The sequence below is a fragment of the Rhinoderma darwinii genome, chromosome 2 (genome assembly GCF_050947455.1).
Source record: "Rhinoderma darwinii isolate aRhiDar2 chromosome 2, aRhiDar2.hap1, whole genome shotgun sequence".
In the NCBI taxonomy this organism is placed as follows: domain Eukaryota; kingdom Metazoa; phylum Chordata; class Amphibia; order Anura; family Rhinodermatidae; genus Rhinoderma; species Rhinoderma darwinii.
In genome coordinates, this window is record NC_134688.1 from 60512093 (window position 1) to 60532650 (window position 20558).

Below are 20558 nucleotides of genomic sequence, written 5' to 3' on the forward strand. Positions count from 1 at the left end.
ACTGGATCATACCCAGCTCTTCCTGGTACCGGGGTAATAATGCGGGTTAGTGTTAGCCTCTTCATGTCTAACATTAAGCCTCACCTTAGTAATGGACGTTGTCAATCAGCCATCAGCTATTACTAAGTTGGTAGTAATAAAGTTTAGAAAATGAGATAGTAAAAATATTTTATTGAAATAAAAATCCCACGCAACCCATCCATTTTATTGAGAATTTAAAAGAAAGCCGTCATTGATGTAGTCCTCGAATCCGAGGTAGTACAACAACCGAACTTGTAAAAAAACACAAACACACACAAATAATTAGTAACACATAAAAAAGCAAAACAATTATTATTCTTACCTTTCCTGGGTCCAGCGCTGGAGCCGCAATGTCAGCAAGCTGAGCCCTATATCTAAGCCTATCATGTGTGATACTGTCTGCTGAGCTACTGTATCTAATTCTATCATGTGTGATACTGTCTGCTGAGCCACTGTATCTAAACCTATCCATAGCTATAGGGTCGTAGTGCTATAGATATGCTCCTATATACACATATATATACATACACACACACACATTTTTTGGGGGGCTATATGTATTGGGGCTATTTCCCCTGACGTTTCAAAACCTTAGTGATGCCCTTGGCTGCTAGTGCTGCATTGTTGGGTCACTTAGGAGACCCAGCGATGCATCTGAAAGCTGCGTGCCGTCGGCCATGAGAAGTTGGGGGAGGGATCTATGCATCGGGGCCCATGAGCCTTTAGCTACGCCCCAGGTCATTAGTATATGATCGGTGGCTGTCTGACATCCAGACCCCCCACCCATCAACTGTTCTGGCTGCCTCCGGGCACTAGAGGTTATGCAGTGTCTGTGCCGGTAGTAGATGGCTCTGACCACTGTAGAGCGGCCGTGCTTGGTTACTGCAGCTATTCACTTGAATAGGAGCAGAGCTGCACTACTGCAGCACAGCTGCTATACAGTGGTCGGAGCCTTCTGCTTCCGGTGCCGTACACCTGTGTGTTCATCACATGACCATTACAGATTGGTATCCACTGGAAGCAAGCAATAAAGCTTCTTATTGAATGACAGCAAGCAGAGATCTTGGAAGTTACGAGGAACCGATTTAGAAAGTATATTAGGAAATTGTATAACGTTTCATTATAGCAAGAATGACATTTATTTGGAGAAACTGGACAACCCCTTTGATATTATTTGGCCATTTTAAGCAAGACAATAAAAAAGGGGTCTGCTCACAAGCCAAATTTCTACTTAACATAACCATAGACTATAACTCGTCAAATTTTTTTGTTTTATAATTCAGGCAATTATCAGCAGAAAACGCCAACCTACATGAGAGTGTTGAAAAGGAGAGCAAAGAAAAGAAAAGGTTAAGTCGTACCAATGAAGAACTTGTTTGGAAACTCCAGACTACAGAGTCCATGAGTCCTATCAAATATCCTTCATCTCCTGTCCACTGCTCTTCTTCTTCAGGTCCATTATCACCCTCTAAAGTCAACTCCGCTCAGAGATGACCATGCAGCAGCATATCATAGACCAGCTTTATTTTCCGTAATAGTTGCTTGCAGCGAGCAGTCCTTGGTTTCCTGTGACTGCATGTGAAATGCAACTTACCTTTTGGAAGACTGGACTTCGAGGTACAATGCCACCTTCTGTCTTTTCCTATGAACCTCAAGCCAAGAAAACAAAAAAAACATTCTACTAAAACAATTACTCAAAAGCCACGCCAATGTTTCAGGTTACATACAGTCCAATATGCTGGGTATATATATATATATATATATATATATATATATATATATATATATATATACAATATGGTTATTGTATACACGATTGCACACACTTTACAGGTTGATTTGTACATAGTGATGCAATGTACATAAGACAATGAGAGCTTGTGTATTTTTGTTTTTTATGTTGCTGACGTGTTTGATCAGCTGTTTTCTAAGCCGTGCCTCTGTCTTCTACCTGAACGGGACATGTTTCTGTCCATCTCGTTTTTACCGCTTATTGTAACAAAGTAACACTGATCTATACAGATAACAAAAGCGCCTTCCAAATGGTACCACCCAATCACCAGCTATGTATTATTACAGGTCAAGGCTGCCTACGCAATAATCCAATGCTTTGCCCGCATGTCAAGCATTCCTTTGCTTTGTGTTATTTGTTTCAAGGATTTACTGGATATCTGTCTCTTTTTGGATTTGATATTTTTGAGAAGTAGGCTTTCATTGTCACTAGGGGGCGCTGTGATTTTGCTTAGACCAGAAAAGGAGAAGCCAGATTTCTTGACATGTACATAAGTTAGATTTTACCTTCTGACCTTCAATGATTCTGCTTCCAACTTCAACCGCGTCATACAACATGGAATCTACCCATATTATATTATACTCAAAAGCATTGTTGTGTTTAGTTTTAGATTCTGAATAATCTTCCTCCTATGTGTGAGAACATTTACTTTTTACATTTATTTTTTTTGTACATTTTGTAATACACATGTGACTATAGGATTCTACCTGCAGATGAGCTCCCGATTTCTAGTTGTTTTTTTATTGGGCGTCTGCGTCAGCAATGCCCACCTTAAAATAATTAGGCGCTAGATAGAAATATTTATTTTGGAATGTAATATAAATTTATTACAATCATATTATTTTTAAAAAAAAACTTCTTCTATGGGCATTCATTGTGTGTTAGTGTTTGTTTAGTTAGCTACGTTTGCTCATGTATGATATTCACCTTCCCACTGTGATTCAATGCTGCAGAAAATCTGTTCTCCTTATACTGGGGTGAGCTAATGCTCCGCGGCATAGTGGGTGTAAAGCAAAAACAGAGGGGTAAGAAATTTCTTATAATATGACCAAATTGTTTTATTGTAAAATTGAATAAGGCTACGGCTCCACTGCAATATTCGGTCACCGTAAAATTGCTGGTAACCAGACCTCAAGGCTTCTCTATGGCGGGACAATGAGCGTGTTAATCGGAAGAATCCCTACATGCACATATTGTGCAATAGTCACTTTGACCCGTAATTTTACCACAAACGTGTAACCTAAAGTTGCTGTGGAGTCCAAGCATAAAGACACAATTGGCGAGATTACTTTCATAGGTTGTATCATTTTATCATATGGCGAAAATGGACAAATGTATTAAAATGGCGCATGTTGAATGATAATATTTGGTGTGACTCATTAGGCATATTAGATAAACTTCTCCTCTTCATGCCACTTCATTGCCACCATACACATGCACCAGTATTTTTCGCATGTTTTTAATAAATTTACAATAAGGGTAAGTTCACACAGGGTGGATACGCTGTGTAAAGGTACACCAAATTGTGGTGCAGTTTTTCGCCCGGAATGTCCGCTGCGGTGACGCGTCCCTCTGACATCCTGATGCTCTGCAGCCCTGGGATGACGTTTCATTCCATGAGACCGCTGCTGCCTGTGATTGGCTGCAGCGGTCACATGGGATGAACCGTCATCCCAGGAGGCATGCCTGGACAAAGAAGCACAGAATTCTGGGTAAGAATAAGAATTTTTTTTTCCTATTTCCGATTTTTGCGGCGGAATCTCATCTTTTCTGCCACAAAAATCGCAACATCTGCTATTTGTTGCGGTTTTTACTTCCCCATTCAATATAATGGGGAAAGCCCACAACAAAAAAGCAGCAATTACACAAATGTAATTGACATGCCGCGGATTAAAAAACTGCACCGCAGGTCAATTTCTGTGCGGTTTTTTTGCTCATCATTTACGCAGCGTGTGGATGAGATTTGTTCAAATCTCATCCACTCTGCTGCTACTTTATTATGCTGCGGATTTTCCACAATGAAATCCATTGCAGAATATTCACAGTATTTACGCCATGTGTGAACATAGGCTAAGAGTAAAAAAAAGCTGCGGCACTCACCAGTCCGTAAAAAATTTTTTCTTTATTTCATTTTATTAAAAGACAGAGTGGTGGATACATTTAGTAAAACATGGACAATTGCTCTTTTTTTAATCTTATTGTGAATTCATCTCCACGCTGTACTTTATTTTCGGTGCAGAGCACCCACGATTTCACTTCTCTAAGTGGTAGCCACCAGGTGATTGTGAGTACAGTGTTTTCTATGTGACTGGTTTTAATAAATTTGCCACATGTTCAGACTTTCCGTGCACTTTCAAAACTGTCGAGGTAGTCCCAAAAAATTTCTAAAACACAGATTTGGTGCACTCCATGTACACCATTTTTGGACCAATTTGTGCCAGAATTTTGGAGCGTTTTGCTTAGTAAATCTCTTCCATTGTTTCTTTCCTTCATCACCTGTAAGATAAAATGAACTATACAGGTTTATCTAGAAATATTCCTACAGAGAAGCTTCCTGCACATTTGTAACAACGTATCAAAAAATGGACAGGAAGATAAAGCTGTCCAATACATTTAACTTGAAACTGGATGCTATTCGAACAGTTCAAGCCATCAACTGGATGACATTTTTAGACGAATGACTGCTCCCAACTAATATATGCCCCAAATATTTTGGCCAAGTTGGATTTTTTTGACAGTTGTCTTTTGGCTTGGCCAATGGCTAATAACTTTCATAAGATGGACTTGTGCACTTTTAGGTGGTTCACCCCTTGGTCAAAGTCATTCCTGAGGTCTAAGACCAACTCCATACACCAGCCTGATATGCCATTGGGGGTGTTGGTTGAACAATCAGTTATAATCCAACCGGCTTTCTTGTAATGTTTATGGCCTTGAGATGATGTCATTACGTAATTAGATCCAACATTTTCCTCCATCCTTACTCTGCTAGTTTTCAGAAAACTACAGTCCCTTTGTGGAATGCATTCCTAGTCAAATGCCTGCAATACTTTCAAATGTACAACATTCTGTGCTGGCTAGTTTTTTATTATATCTTTATCTGGGTATAAGATTTTTTTATTTTGTTCTTTTTAAATTGAGCTATAGACAAAGTTAAATGATAAAATTCTGGATGCCTGCAGCCACTACAAGAGGGAGCTTAGTGAATTCGATTTATACCCAGTATGCAGTAAGCTCCCTCTAGTGGTGGCCACAGACAGCCAGAGTTTTATCAATTAACTCTGCCAATGCAGGGGATTTGGGGCTCCCTATAAAAATATCTTTATAGTGGTTGGAGCTCGCTCTGTTTTTGTAAAAAAAATAATCTGCACTGAATTTCTAGAGCTATTTAGAATTAAAAAATTTAAATAGTGTTCAAGTGTTCACTTTAAGGCAACTGAGCTTTTAGCTCTTTGCTTGTCCCACCACACTATAACATGAAGCCCTCATGGACTGTGCCCAAAAATATGAAGCGCTGGCTTTACTTTAGCAAACAATACCTTCTCTCAGGGAGTGTCCATGTTTTATTCAAGATGAAAAACAATGTATTAAATAAGTTATTTTCAATTATTTTCAATTTAACGCTCTATAAGTTGACGTTTCATTACAGAAGTACCTTCACCTGAAATCTCAAATTTAGTTTTACTTTAATTGGATGGCATGAACCGTCACTTACTGAAGTGATGGGGATACATCGGTTTGCACCTTACTAACCCCATCCATAACACTGTGTAACAAGGGTTGTTCGGCATAGATCGAGGTGGACCCTTGTACTACTATTACGTGTGTTTATAGCTTCTCCTACTCATCACTTCTCGTGTTGAATTTCCTTGTCTGATTTTGTTTATGGCATTAGAAAAGAAAATCACTTTCATGAAATAGGAGAATTGTTTGACAAATCAGTTGCACTTTTTTTATTTTTTGTCCACATTACGGCTTATAAATACTCATTTGCCATGAGTCAATGTGGCCACAGAAACAAGACCACCATCAGATGGACCATCTTTAAACCACCCACAATGTTTTGAAATGCCCTCAGCTAAAGTGTAACAGTACTTCGCATATGGCTAGGCTCCCTTAGTATCTGTGCTCCTGACTCCATTGTTTTTTTTTGCGTACATAACAGAACTACTTTTAAAATATATAATTTGTTTCATTTTTATGTAATGCATCTGTAATGTATCCTAATGACTAATTTTGTGAATTAAAGGAACACTCCAGACAAAAATTATTTACTATGATATGCCTAGTGCAGGGTCTGACATGACACAGGGCATCTCTTTTGGGTTATGCATCGCCAACTTAGGTTCTATCCGTTTTGCCCGGAGTGTTCCTTTAAGAACACTTCATTCACAAGGTTGTACTATTATTAAAACACAAATAATATTTGCAATGATTTAAATTGTTTATTAACTTGTGTCTGTATCTGCTCAGAACAGCTCCGCCTTTGGCCATCTACTCTGTATACGTAAACTCTAGCATCTTTGTAATATTTTTAATGCTTTTTTTTTGTTTTACCATTTGTACTCTACAGTATGGGGACATTTTTTTTATTCCAATTGTGGCTACTGAAAATGGATTGTACAGTTGGCGTAACACATAAATATCTTATGTTCATTACGAATGTATGAATACCTAATGCTTGCCTAGGGCTACATAGGGTATTAAGGTGTTAAAGGGGTTATTCCACTTAAGACATTTATGGTATTGTTATGCCATTGATTGGCATGGCCTAATAGGCAGAGACTTAATGGCTGACCTGGGGACCTTGGTAAACTCCCCAGGCTGCCATGGTAACCCATAGGCACCCCTCTCATTTAAACACCTTTGATGCCATGGTCACTATCGCGGCCAAGATCACATTGTACAATGGAAAGATTTGCACCTCTTCCGTGTTTTGGCCCCGCACCCGATTTTGGTTTACAAATACTGATGCAAAATTCTGATGAAAATACTGTCATGCAGGGGCGTACATACCATAGTGATAGACTATACGACTGCTATGCTGTAAATCACAGAGACGCTACAGAAGTGGTCAGGATTCTGAATACACATCACGTCCTGGCTGGAGGTAATGTATATTCATTGTCAGGACACTGCAGTAATGTTATAGTGTGTATGTGGCTGCACATAGCGATATAGCTATATCGCTATGTGCTGTGTAAATGAATGGGGAGAAGTGTATGACGCTGATTGGTCACTGATTGGTCACTGATTGGTCAGCGTCATACACTTCTCTCCACAACGCCCAGTTGTCCATTTAGAAACTCATTAGCATAAAGCTAATATAGGTCATAACTCCGTCAAAAAATGATTGTTTTTCTAAATAAAAAACACTGCTGTAATCTACATTACAGCGCCAATCACATCATGTACAATATAGGCCACTTATAATGTGGTGACAGAGCCTCTTTAACATTTATTTGCGTGCTCCCTTGGGATGAAAAAGCGTAGTCTTGTACACACTTTCATCCACCAAAAAATGCGGACGTATACCACCTCGACGGAGGCCAAAAGGTCAGCCAAGAGATTACCCTCTGTTGGGCTAAGGGAGCCCTATGGACTCAATTAGTGTGTACATTGGGAAGTGCATGAATAAGGCCTACACATACACCTTAAACGTAAGGCCTACACGCTAAGCACCAAAACATATTGTGCACAGATCCAAAGGAGTTAATGACTCAGCCCATTCAAAGGAGGACAACATAATGCCCTCGGCTTATATTAAACAGTAACATTTTAAGGACCTGTTCATATTAATAAAAATAAATAAAAAATAATAATACAAATAAATTGTTTTTTAGTTATATCCTGTGCAGGACCCATAGGTTTCAAACTTCAATTTGAAAAATATTCTGTTGACATCTATTTGATCCAAAGGGATACTGCTTGGTTTGAAAAGAAGTCAATGGTAACAGGATGCTACAGGATAGGCCATAAAAAAAATCAGTACCTCTCAACAGGTTGCGAAATCATAACATAGATCAGCCTTAGGGTATGTTCACACGACAACGCCATTTACGTCTGAAATTATGGAGCTGTTTTCAGGCGAAAACAGCTCCTGAATTTCAGACGTTTTGACAAGTGCACGCGTTTTTCCCGGCGTCTTTTATGGACGTAATTGGAGCTGTTTTTCATTGGAGTCAATGAAAAACTGCTCCAATTACGTCCCAAGAAGTGACATGCACTTCTTTGAGGCGGGCGTCTTTTTCCGCGCCGTCTTTTGACAGCGGCGCGTAAAAAAAAAACCCGTCTGCACGGTTTGGAGCCGTTTTTCGGCCGTAATTCGAGGAGTAAAACGCCTGAATTACGTCCGTAAATAGGGCATGTGAACATACCCTAAGAATAACAGATCTGTCTACAACAGTTTGCTGACGGTTTCCATGTAGCCATAGAAGATTTTTTCAACACTGGAGAGGGGAAAACTAAGTAAGGCTATGTTCACATCTGCGTTGTGCAGTTCTGCTCTGTCAGAGGAGCAGAACCAGGCAGAACCAACAGTTCCGTTGCACAAACGACAGCGCCAGTTGCCGACAGAACCAATTGACTTTAATGGGTTCCGTCGGCTTTCCGTCGGGGTGTCTGTGCTATTGACTACGGTCAACTCTGCCAGGCCTGCAACGAAGGCCCCGAATGGAGCCTCCGATGCAGATTCGAACAGAGCCTAAGAGGAGAACGATGAAGATATTTTACAAAGATGCCAGAATTTACATTTGCTGATGTATTATCAATATGCTGGAGCTTCAGTTTATGGAGTACATACATGTGACTGACAACATTGTTTTCTTTATATATTGAGTTCATTGTCATTAAGTTATTGAATGTCTACAAAACCAAAAGCTACAGTCCTGAAAAGTGATGCAAAAAGGAAAATGTGATGTTACCTGTAGACACATAACAGATCATATGGTAATGAATTGTTACATTAGAGATGTTGGGCCGTCAGTGCAAATAAAACTGTAGATATAACGGGGCTGCATATTGTTGCATACTTCTGCGGCTGCAATTGAGGTAAACAGCCTGTTCTCCATTTTACAGATATATTTGTTAAGTAACTTTGTAAATACTTTGCTTTACTTATTTTGCGCTGACCATGAGTTACAGCCTGCATAATATACTAAAGCTACAATCACAATTCTGCTGGTCGTTATTGGAAACAGTCAAAAAGGCTTCTCGTCAATGACTTCCTATAAAGGAATTCGTCATAGTTTACGATCGATGCCCTTCCTAAATCACATTAGGGGGTGCACTCCTGTTGAACAGTGCCCAAAACTTTTATTCAGGGTGCCTTTTTAAAGCACACACCTGCTTGACCGATACGCACCACGTGTTCATGACCACTGCATGAAAGGACCTAAATTTGCATTTGTTGCTTCCTTGGTTTAGAGTGACAACTACTGATGTGGCTTAGAAAATTTCATAGATGCTCTTTATTAAAGAGGTCAGTCACCCTGATGACAGAATGCCTTAAACAGCTATAATTCAGTGGGACAATTTAGTTTTTCTCACATAAGATACACTGAATGCAAGCTTTTTACAGATGTTGAGCCAGCAAGTTTAACTGGGAAATTTCAGCTCTGAAGCCTGCAGAATTATAAATTCAGCTCTGGACTATAATACAGTCTGTATCTCAGGATAAGCACAAGAGAAGTAACGCAGTATATTTCTAAACACTACTTAGGACCCATGCACATGACCGTAAAAACGCCCGTAATTAAGGGCCCATAGACCTCTATTGGCCACGGGTGCCTTCTCGTTTGCATACGGGACGGTGCCCGGGCCGTTGAAAAATATAGAACATGTCCTATTTCAAGCCGTAATTACGGCACGGGCAGGCCCATAGAAGTCTATGGGGCTCCCGTAATTACGGATGGCTACGTGTGTGCACCCGTAATTACGGGAGAGTTGCTACGCGACGTCAGGGGATTTCAATTTTTGAATAAAGAGAAGCAGAGAAAATGGTGTCTGAGCGATCATGTGACCCTTTTAAGGGGTTTGGACATGATTGTGACATCATTTCCAGCCCCCCTTTTTATGCGGGCCCGTAAATACGGGTGGAATACGGATGACAACGGACCCGTATCTACGGGTTAAAAACGTGTGACAAAGGACCGTATTTACGGCCAGTATTTACGGGAGGGAAAAAATACGGTCGTGTGCATGGGGCCTTAAAGGGGTTGTTCGGGTACGGGGTGCTTTTTCATATTGAACACCTATCCACAGGATAGGTCATCAGAATATCATCGGTGGAGGTCCCACACCCGGACACCGCACCGATCAGTTGTTCCAGCTGCCTCCGAGCACCGGAGGTTACGCAGTGGTTGGTACACTAAATAGCGTCCATGCTCGGTTACTGTAGCGCGGCCGCTATACTGTGACTGGACCCATCTGCTTCCGGCACTGGCGACTGCATAACTACCGGTGCCCTGAGGCAGACGGAACAACCGCCATGTGCCCGGACAACCACTTTAAGTTATTATATGGAAGGTTATCATCGGATATATTTCCCCTGCAGCAGTTGGCATAATGCATGGACGGTCAGGGTCTGCCCAGTGTAGAACCCCTTATATGACGTCCATATGCCCTGATAAAGACAACCGCTCTAATCTATATGTAAACCGTAATGTAGTGATAAAAGCTGGACATGCGTGTTGAAATAAAATTTAATTAAAATGTCTTTACACACGTCTTGTTCTTAGCAACTGTTGAAAATAGAACTAAATGTCTGACTAGTTGCTATGGTTACAGCACATTTTTCCTGCGCACATTTTCCTAAATGTCCTGCTAACACAATCTCGTTTCTCAATGATCCTCTGCCTTCGTAAAGTTTATCAATACATCATCGAATGCCCTTTGTTTTATTATAGCAGCTTCCAAATAAAATAGCAATAAGTATGGATGTTATGGTACAAATAATGTCTTTGGCCCGTGCACCGCTGCATTGTGAGAGGAATCCTGCAGTTGTTCCATTCTCTTCTCACCATTCTTGGTTTCATGATCTGCATCTTTTTTTTTTTTTTTTTTGCTTCTGAAAATTTGGTGGTTTCCACAGTCAATAATAATAATAATAAAAAAAAATATCCTCACAAGTTATGTAGTTTTGTCTTATGTGATGTAAATGCTTTTACTGTGTGTACTATCAATAGGAGAACATTATTACTATAAGACCGGGTTCCCACGGGTCGGATACGCTGCATAAAAATTAAGCCACGTATCCGACCTGGAACCCGCAGCACATTCCGTCCAAAAAAGTCGCAACACTTGGTTTCTTGTTGTGGGTTTTGCATCCCCGTTGAATTCAATGGGGAAAAACCGCAACAGAAAGTCAACAATAACGCAGCAAAAATGGACATGCTGCCAAATATAATGTATTAACGTTTACGCTGCAGTTTTCTTCCACAGCGTGGGCGTGAGATTTACCAAATCTCATCCACTTTGCTGCTACTGTAAATGCTGCAGAATTTCCGCACACAATTCCGGAGCTTTTACGCTACGTGGGAACCCGGCCTAAGGGAGTTTGCAGAATTCTTTGTAATTACAAATAAAGATAGAAATCCTGGAATGGTATGGGAGAAACAGATACAAAGAGAAATTTCTAGGAATGTGATGTAGATGTGTAGAGTCCTATAATACGGACATTGTCGGCATTCACCTCCTAACTCGTTTGAATTGGTATATGTTTGTAATGTGAATTTTGAGCCATACAATGTCCCTATGACAATAGTGAACCAGCAGAACACAGAACAGAAAGTGTTGTCATGGGGACACAGGAGATGTTGCTGGCTTAGAGCCTGTAAGTTCACATACTGATAACTCTGATTTCAAGAAGTTAGAGAATTATAAACTTTCCCCCCATGTTATGCACTGTAAAGTACCTTTTATGTCTTATGTATTATTTCTAGCAGGTCTATTAAAGGGGTTGTCCAGGATTAGAAAAAAATGACTGCTTTCTCCAAAACAGCACCACACCGGTCCACAGTTTGTGTGCCGTATTTCAACCAAAGCCCATTCACTTCAATGGAGCTCTGCTGCAATACCAGACACCACCCATGGGCAGGTGTGGCGCTGTTTTGGAGAAAGCAGACATGTTTTTCTAATCCTGGACAAATCCATTAATTTTGAAGTACCAAAATCACTAAGTGCTTATTAAAGGGGTGATCCAAGATGGGGATGAGAGCAATACCAGACATACAGTTGCTAATGGACAAACCTGGCGCTGTTTCTGGAACAAAGTAGACCCATTTTTCTAATCCAGACAACCCCTTTAATAGAACACCCCAGGCAAATCTTATACACTTATACTTAGAGATGACAAAGTACAGCAAAAAGAGAGGGCTTGTGTCATGCAGCACCCCCTTGAGCACTGCAGGCCGGATGGAAAATATCTTTTTTTTTTTTTTACAGCCGTCACACGGCTGCATGTATTTCTATGGGGCTGTTCACACTGCCGTTGTTTTAACGGACCGCGTGAAGGGTTCATGAAAAAATAGGACATGTCCTATTTTTGTCCGTTTTCACGGATCCCTCAATAGACTTAAGTCTATGACGAATCCGTAAAAACGAGTCCCGCACGTCCGAGTTTACACACGTTTGTCTGAATAAGCCCTTACAGTAGCCTGATTCACACAGTTTCAGCCAATACATTTGTCATATACATCAGGAAGTGTAGACATTCCCATAGACTTCTATTGGTATATTATTTTGGCATACATTGGTATACCTAGTTTTCAAACGTATTGAAAAGAAAGTACACCGTACACCATATAAATTACTATGGGAATTTAGTTTTTTTTAATTAAACGCAAAAAGAATAACGTAAGAGAAAATGGATATATCCAAGCACAAGAAGGACCCTTTCCATCCTGTATCCTACAGACCAATATCTGTTATCAATTGTGATGCAAGAGGTGCTAGCTAACTGCCTCTCCAAAATAATATCAATATAATTCACTCTGACCAAATGCTCAGCTAAAAATGATCTCAAATGCCTTGAAGTGGCAACCAAAACATGAAAGACACGGAAGGAATCGGGAACTACTGTTCGAATGGATCGAAGCATAGCCAAAATGGCAAAGGCTCAGCCAATGATCACCGCCAGAAAGATCAAAGAAGATCTAAAGTTACCAGTGGGAACTGCTATAATCAGAAGACGATTAAGTGAAGCCAAGTTACCATCAAGAACTCCCCGCAAAGTCCCGTTTTTAAAAAAAATGTCCTGAATAGGTTAAAACTTGCCAAAGAACACATTGACTGGCCCAAAGAGAAATGGCGCAACATTTTGTGGACGGACTAAGGCAAAATTTTTCATTTTGGGTCTAGTGGCAGTCTAGACAGTATGTCAGACGACCCCGGAGCACTGAATACAAGCCACAGTATCCTGTGAAGACAGTAAAGCATGGTGCTGCAAAAATCATGATATGGGGAGCTTTATCATACCCTGGTGTTCAGCCTATTTATCACATACAAGGGATCATGGATCAGTTTGAATATTTTAATAAACTTGAGGTGATGTTGCCCTATGCTGAAGAATAAATGCCCTAAAATGGGTGTTTCAACACGACAATTATCTAAAACACGCCAGTAAGCGAACAACATCTTGGTTAGAGACAAACAGGATTGAGGTAATGGAGTGGCCAGCCCAATCCCCTGACCTCAATCCCATAGAGAACTTGTGGGGTGACATCGAAAACGCGGTTTATGAGACAAAACCCAAAAATGCAGAGGAACTGTCGTCCAAACTTCCTGGACTGGAATACCTATTCAGAGGTGCCAGAAGTTGGTCGACTCCATGCAACACAGATGTCAAGCAGCTCTCAGAAACAATAGTTATGCCACCAAATATTAGTTCAGTAAAGTGAAATATTTAGATGTGGCGACCAATTGCGATCGCCGCATTTAGGGGGTTTGTAGCACATCAGCAACCCCCGAAATACGATTTTGGGGGCTGACGATGGTTGGCATGGCAGACAACGGCCTCCGGGTCTGGTCCTCATATGCTTCCTGTTACGTCACTGTCAGGGTATGTGCACACGACAACGCCAAATATGTCTGAAATTACGGAGCTGTTTTCAGGAGAAAACTGCTCCTGAATTTCAGACGTTTTTGCATGCACTCGCGTTTTTTGCGGCGTCTTTTACGGACGTAATTGGAGCTGGTTTTCATTGGAGTCAATGAAAAACGGCTCCAATTACGTCGCAAGAAGTGACCTGCACTTCTTTGAAGCGGGTGTAATTTTACGTGCCATCTTTTGACAGCGACGCTTAAAATTACAGCTCGTCTGCACAGAACATCGTAAGACCCATTGCAAGCAATGGGCAGATGTTTGCAGACGTATTGGAGCCTCCATTACACCTGAAAATAGGTTGTGTGCACATACCCTCAGCGTCAAACTGACAGTTACAATACATTACACTACGTAGGTAGTGTAATGTGTTCTAGCAGCGATCAGTGCTGCAAGTCTTGAAGTCTCATAGTGGGAACAAAAAAAAGTTTAAAAAAAGTTAACAAAAATATCTTTATAACAGTGTAAGGCTATGTTCATACAGAGTTTTTTGCAGGCAGAAAATTCTGCCTCAAAATTCCGTCTGGAATTTTGAGGCAGATTTTGATCTGCCTGCACGCCGTTTGCCGCGTTTATCGCCCGCGGCCATTCAGTGCCACAGGCAAAAAACGCAGCGAAATACGCTTTCTCTTCCTCCCGTTGATGTCAATGGGAGGTCAGAGACGTAAACGCCCGGAGATAGGGCATGTTGCTACTTTTTCCCGCGAGATGGTTTTTCCGCTTGCGGGAAAACACGCCTCCTTCTCCCATTGAAATCAATGGGAGGCATTTTCGGCCGTTTTATGGCGCGTTTTCCGAAGCAGTTTCCACGTCAAAAAACATGTAAAAAAAACTCTGTGTCAACTGGCCATAAAAATAAAAAAAGTTATGTTACAAAAAATGCTTTTTTTCCTATAGAAACGTCTTTTATTATAGGAAAATATGAAAACGTTAAAGTACACATATTTGGTAGACAAGAAATGGACAGAGGCAGCACTTCCAAAAAATATCAGCAATTTATTCACCCGTGCGATGTTTCAGTCCAACAGGACCTTTCTCAAGCATAAAACACACATCAGGTCATAGGTACACTACCATTCAAAAGTTTAGGGTCACTTAGAAATTTCCTTATTTTTGCAAGAAAAGCACAGTTTTTTTCAAAGAAGATAACATTAAATTAATCAGAAATACACTCTATACATTGTTAATGTGCTAAATGACTATTCTAGCTGCAAACGTCTGGTATTTAATGCAATATCTACATAGGTGTATAGAGGCCCATTTCCAGCAACCATCACTCCAGTGTTCTAATGGTACATTGTGTTTGCTAACTGTGTTAGAAGGCTAATGGATGATTAGAAAACACTTGAAAACCCTTGTGCAATTATGTTAGCACCGCTGTAAACAGTTTTGCTGTTTAGAGGAGCTATAAAACGGACCTTCCTTTGAGCTAGTTGAGAATCTGTAGCATTACATTTGTGGGTTCGATTAAACTCTCAAAATGGCTAGAAAAAGAGAGCTTTCATGTGAAACTCGACAGTCTATTCTTGTTCTTAGAAATGAAGGCTATTCCATGCGAGAAATTGCCAAGAAACGGAAGATTTCCTACAACGGTGTGTACTACTCCCTTCAGAGGACAGCACAAACAGGCTCTAACCAGAGTAGAAAGAGAAGTGGGAGGCCCCGCTGCACAACTGAGCAACAAGACAAGTGCATTAGAGTCTCTAATTTGAGAAATAGACACCTCACATGTCCTCAACTGGCAGCTTCATTAAATAGTACCCGCAAAATGCCAGTGTCAACGTCTACAGTGAAGAGGCGACTCCGGGATGCTGGCCTTCACAACAGAGTGACAAAGAAAAAGCCATATCTGAGACTGGCTAATAAAAGGAAAAGATTAATATGGGCAAAAGCACACAGACATTGGACAGAGGAAGATTGGAAAAAAGTGTTATGGACAGACGAATCGAAGTTTGAGGTGTTTGGGTCACACAGAAGAACATTTGTGAGACGCAGAACAACAGAAAAGATGCTGGAAGAGTGCCTGACGCCATCTGTCAAGCATGGTGGAGGTAATGTGATGGTCTGGGGTTGCTTTGGTGCTGGTAAAGTGGGAGATTTGTACAAGGTAAAAGGGATTTCGAATAAGGAAGGCTATCACTCCATTTAGCAACGCCATGCCATACCCTGTGGACAGCGCTTGATTGGAGCCAATCTCATCCTACAACAGGACAATGACCCATAGCACACCTCCAAATTATGCAAGAACTATTTAGGGAAGAAGCAGGTAGCTGGTATTCTATCTGTAATGGAGTGGCCAGCGCAGTCACCAGATCTCAACCCCATAGAGCTGTTGTGGGAGCAGCTTGACCGTATGGTACGCAAGAAGTGCCCATCAAGCCAATCCAACTTGTGGGAGGGCCTTCTGGAAGCATGGGGTGAAATTTCTCCCAATTACCTCAGCAAATTAACAGCTAGAATGCCAAAGGTCTGCAATGCTGTAATTGCTGCAAATGGAGCATTCTTTGACGAAAGCAAAGTTTGAAGGAGAAAATTATTATTTCAAATAAAAATCATTATTTCTAACCTTGTCAATGTCTTGACTATATTTTCTAATCATTTTGCAACTCATTTGATAAATATAAGTGTGAGTTTTCATGGAAAACACAAAATTGTCTGGGTGACCCCAAACTTTTGAACGGTAGTGTATATAAAGGCTCACAAAGTCCAATGTTCATGAAACGGTGATTAAGACAAAAGACAGTATAAATCTAACTGCATATTATAAAAGATACAATGTAAAAACACAAACATTGAATAAAGGTGATAATGTATACATCCATAATGATGGTTAAGGGACTGGTACAGAAAAAAGGAAGTCCTAATCTCAAAAGTGTGTTAATGACATAATAACTCACCCAGTTGTGTACAATAAAATAATTGCAAATTATCATCTGCAGAGACCGAATGGACAAACTTCTCATGGATTCCGGCGTCCATGTGTGCATACTGCGCATGTCACACGTGTAGGAGGACTAGAATCACAAATTGCAATACATCGCGAAATCACGCGAGATCGCTTGCTATAATTCCCGTGCATGCGCAGTGAATCACATACCGCACGGCGGCCATCTTGGTAAAATACACTCGATTTGTTCCGCGCATGAGCAGTGTCCAACTCACAGTGCGGCGGCTATCTTGGAACCTGGAAAAAGATTGATCTCAAAGGAGAAAGATCTTGCATCCGCGGGGCAAAATATAGGGGAATTCAGTCAAGAAGGGGATAACCTAAAAGATTTCAATGTTATTGCAGGAGACTATCAGGTAATCAACGTATGTGACTATAGTTATCATCCTATAATGAGGACAGAATTAACGCATATGCTTTGATGTGTAAACATCCAAAAGCGGTGCAACATTAATTGTACAGAAAAGGTCAACATAACGCTTTTATTATGATGTCCCTATATATTAATAACTACAAATAATCACAATATAGATGATAATGTCCCCAAACCACTGTATAATGTTGACACCATGGTAATATTAACCAATATCTCATAATGTGCTGCCCCCATAACCAGAAGGCAAGATGTCAATACCAAACATAATGTATTTAGTGAAGAATGCCATAGATGTAGACTATTAGAACAGTTATAAGAGGACTCTGGAAGACAGAGGAGACAGTCCAATCCACTAAAGGAATCTGCAAATGGACAATATATGAATATATTAAAAAATCTTATATATTGCTGTAAACATGTCGTCATGTGTGTTTCAGTTTTTTATACAACAATCGACAACATTTGAAGACCACACAAGGCACATCAAGGGAACTGAAAATCACAATCCATGTATCAATCAATTGATAACCGCCCCAAACTTAAAGTCAACATTAAGCCCTTTTGGATGTAGGGAATCCAACCCGAAGATCCACTCAAGTTCCCTACGTTTCAGTCTAGAGACTCTATCACCACCCCTACGATGCATGGGCACGTGGTCAATGATCCAGAATTTCAGATCACGGACCACATGTCCTGCAGAAACAAAATGTGCTGGAACAGGGAGGTCAAGTTTCTTCGTTCTAATAGTGGATCTGTGTTGATTTATACGTGCACGCAAATCCAGTGTGGTTTCTCCCACATATATCAGTTTTCAGGGACACTGTAGTACATATATAACATAAGATGACGCACAGGTCAAAAAATTTGTGATGTGGAAGACCTTACCGTTTAACGGATGTACAAACGTGTTTCCCTTTTTCATGATGTTGCAATTAATGCAATTCAAGCATGGAAAACACCCCAATTTTTTGGGAGCCCGGGTTGTCTGGCGATTTGTTTGTAAGGACCCCACATCAGCATGTACAAGTTTGTCCTTTAAGTTCTTTTGACGCCTATAGGCCATCATAGGGGGGCTACCAAATTCAGGAACAGCAACTGACAAGTTCCTGAGGATATGTCACTCCTGGCGTATAATATTGTAGATCTTATAACTGATGTCACTGTAAGTAGAGACAAACGCTACTCTATTTGGAGCTATTTTACTGCGTAATGTTAATAAATGTTCACTTGCGATCATTTCCACCCTGCCCCTCTGTTTCTGTAGGAGGGCTAGTGGATATCTACGCTGATTGCATTTATCGCCCATGTCATTTAAACGTGGTGTAAGATGTTGAGGTTCTGTTACAATACATTTAACTCTTAACATTTGGCTAAGGGGTAGGGACTCCACCATCCGACGGGGATGTTGACTATTAAATCGCAACAGACTGTTTCGATCAGTGGTCTTGTGGTATAGATCAGTAACTCATTTGTCACCCACCCTGTATACAAGGGTATCAAAAAAGTGTAAATGTGTAATTGAGGACTCCATCGTAAACTGGATATCTTCATCAATGGAGTTAAGAAACGTGAAGAAGTCCTCAAGCTGTAGCATAGTGCCAGTCCAGATAACGAACACATCGTCTATGTATCAACACCACCTCAGTACATGACTGAAGTGGTGGGACACAGACATGGCGTTCTTCGAGGGCCACCATGAACATGTTGGCATATGTGGGAGCCACATTGGAGCCCATGGCGGTCCCCCTCTTTTGAATATAAAAGGAATCGGCAAACAGAAAATAATTCTCTGTAAGTACCAATTCCAATAAGTTCATCAAAAATTGTGTCCCAACTTCAGAATACACAGACCCACCCAAGGCTTCCCTCACTACATTAAGTCCCCAATAATGGTTGATGGAGGTATAGAGTCTACAGACGTCGAATGACGCCAAAATAATGTCACCGATCAAGAATGTATGTGATAGCGTCACTAAAAAATTGGTATCTTGAATATAAGATGTAGCGGATCTGGCATAACCCCTAAGTGTTTGATCAAGAAACACTGCTATGGGATTAAAAATGGAGTCCCTCCCTTATACAATAGGTCGTCCCGGTGGTTTATGTAGACATTTATGTATCTTAGGGAGACAATAAATCACAGGAGTGACAGAATATGTCACAACAAGAAAGCCAAATAATACTTTATCTATTTTGAAGAATATATGCAATCCTACGTTGGATCCTAAATTTCGGGTCACCAGACATCTTTTGATAAACATTGGTGTCATTAACCTGACTGCTAATTTCATCAAGATAAAGTGATGTGTCCATGACGACCAAGGCTCCCCCGATTGGCTGGCTTGATCGTCAGGGACACATCAACGGATAAATCCTTGAGGGTAATCAACTCGGCACTAGTCAAGTTAGGATGTAGTAACGATGTTTCCCCAAACTCTTCGCTTAATCAGTGTACCTTCTGCTTGACAATAGTGACAAAGGCCTCTATGATAGGTTCACATACATGTGGTTGTCACCCTGATTTTTTTTAAAAAGACCCACTTTGCCTAAAGCAAACTCGCAGGATGCTGTATTCTCCTGGGCTACAATATGATCACAGAAATTTTTTTTCCATTTTATCCTGTGGAAAAAAGCATGGAGATCTAATTCCAATTGGAACCAGTGCTGTGGAATCTCTTTGTTTTGTCACATATTTGGTATCACCGCGTTTGTAATGACCCAAACGTTAATAATTTACCCGCAGTGAACATCGCAAAAAAAACGAAGAAAGAAACAATGGCAGAATCACTATTTTTTTTTATCACCGCCCCTCCCAAAATATAGAATAAAAAGTGATCAAAACTTTGCATGTACCCCAAACTGTACTAATAAAAAACTACAACCCGTCCCGCAAAAAAAGTCCTTACACAGCTTTTTTGACTGAAAAAAATAAATAAAGTTATGGCTCTCAGAATATGGGGATACAAAAAATAAATTTTTATAAAAAAGTGATTGTATTGCAAAAACCCCCAAAAACTATATACATATGGTATCGCCGTAATCATATCAACCTGCAGAATAAAGTAAAATGGTATTTTAAAGCCCAGCGAGAACGCCGTAAAAAAAATAACAAATAAATAAATAAAAATGGCTTGCCAAAAAATGGAATAAAAAGTGATCCAAAAAAAAAACTACAAATTCGCATGTACCCCAAAATGGTACCAATGAAAACTACAGATTATCCCACAACAAATAAGCCCTCACACAGCTCCGGTGGAGAAAAAATAAAAAAGTTCTGGCTCTCAGAATATGGCAATGCAAAATGTACAGATCGTTCCAAAAGCGT

General features: G+C 40.4%; 1 protein-coding gene across 1 annotated transcript in view; it reads left to right on the top strand.

Annotated features, from left to right (window-relative positions):
* The window catches only part of MTUS2 (microtubule associated scaffold protein 2), a 578616-nt gene extending 575440 nt beyond the window's left edge, over window positions 1-3176 (top strand). The window contains exon 15 of the mRNA XM_075851678.1: window positions 1305-3176. Coding sequence (XP_075707793.1) covers window positions 1305-1515 — 211 coding nt within the window. The 3' untranslated portion in view covers window positions 1516-3176. The remainder of the gene's footprint in view (window positions 1-1304) is intronic.
* Window positions 3177-20558: the final 17382 nt, after the last annotated feature.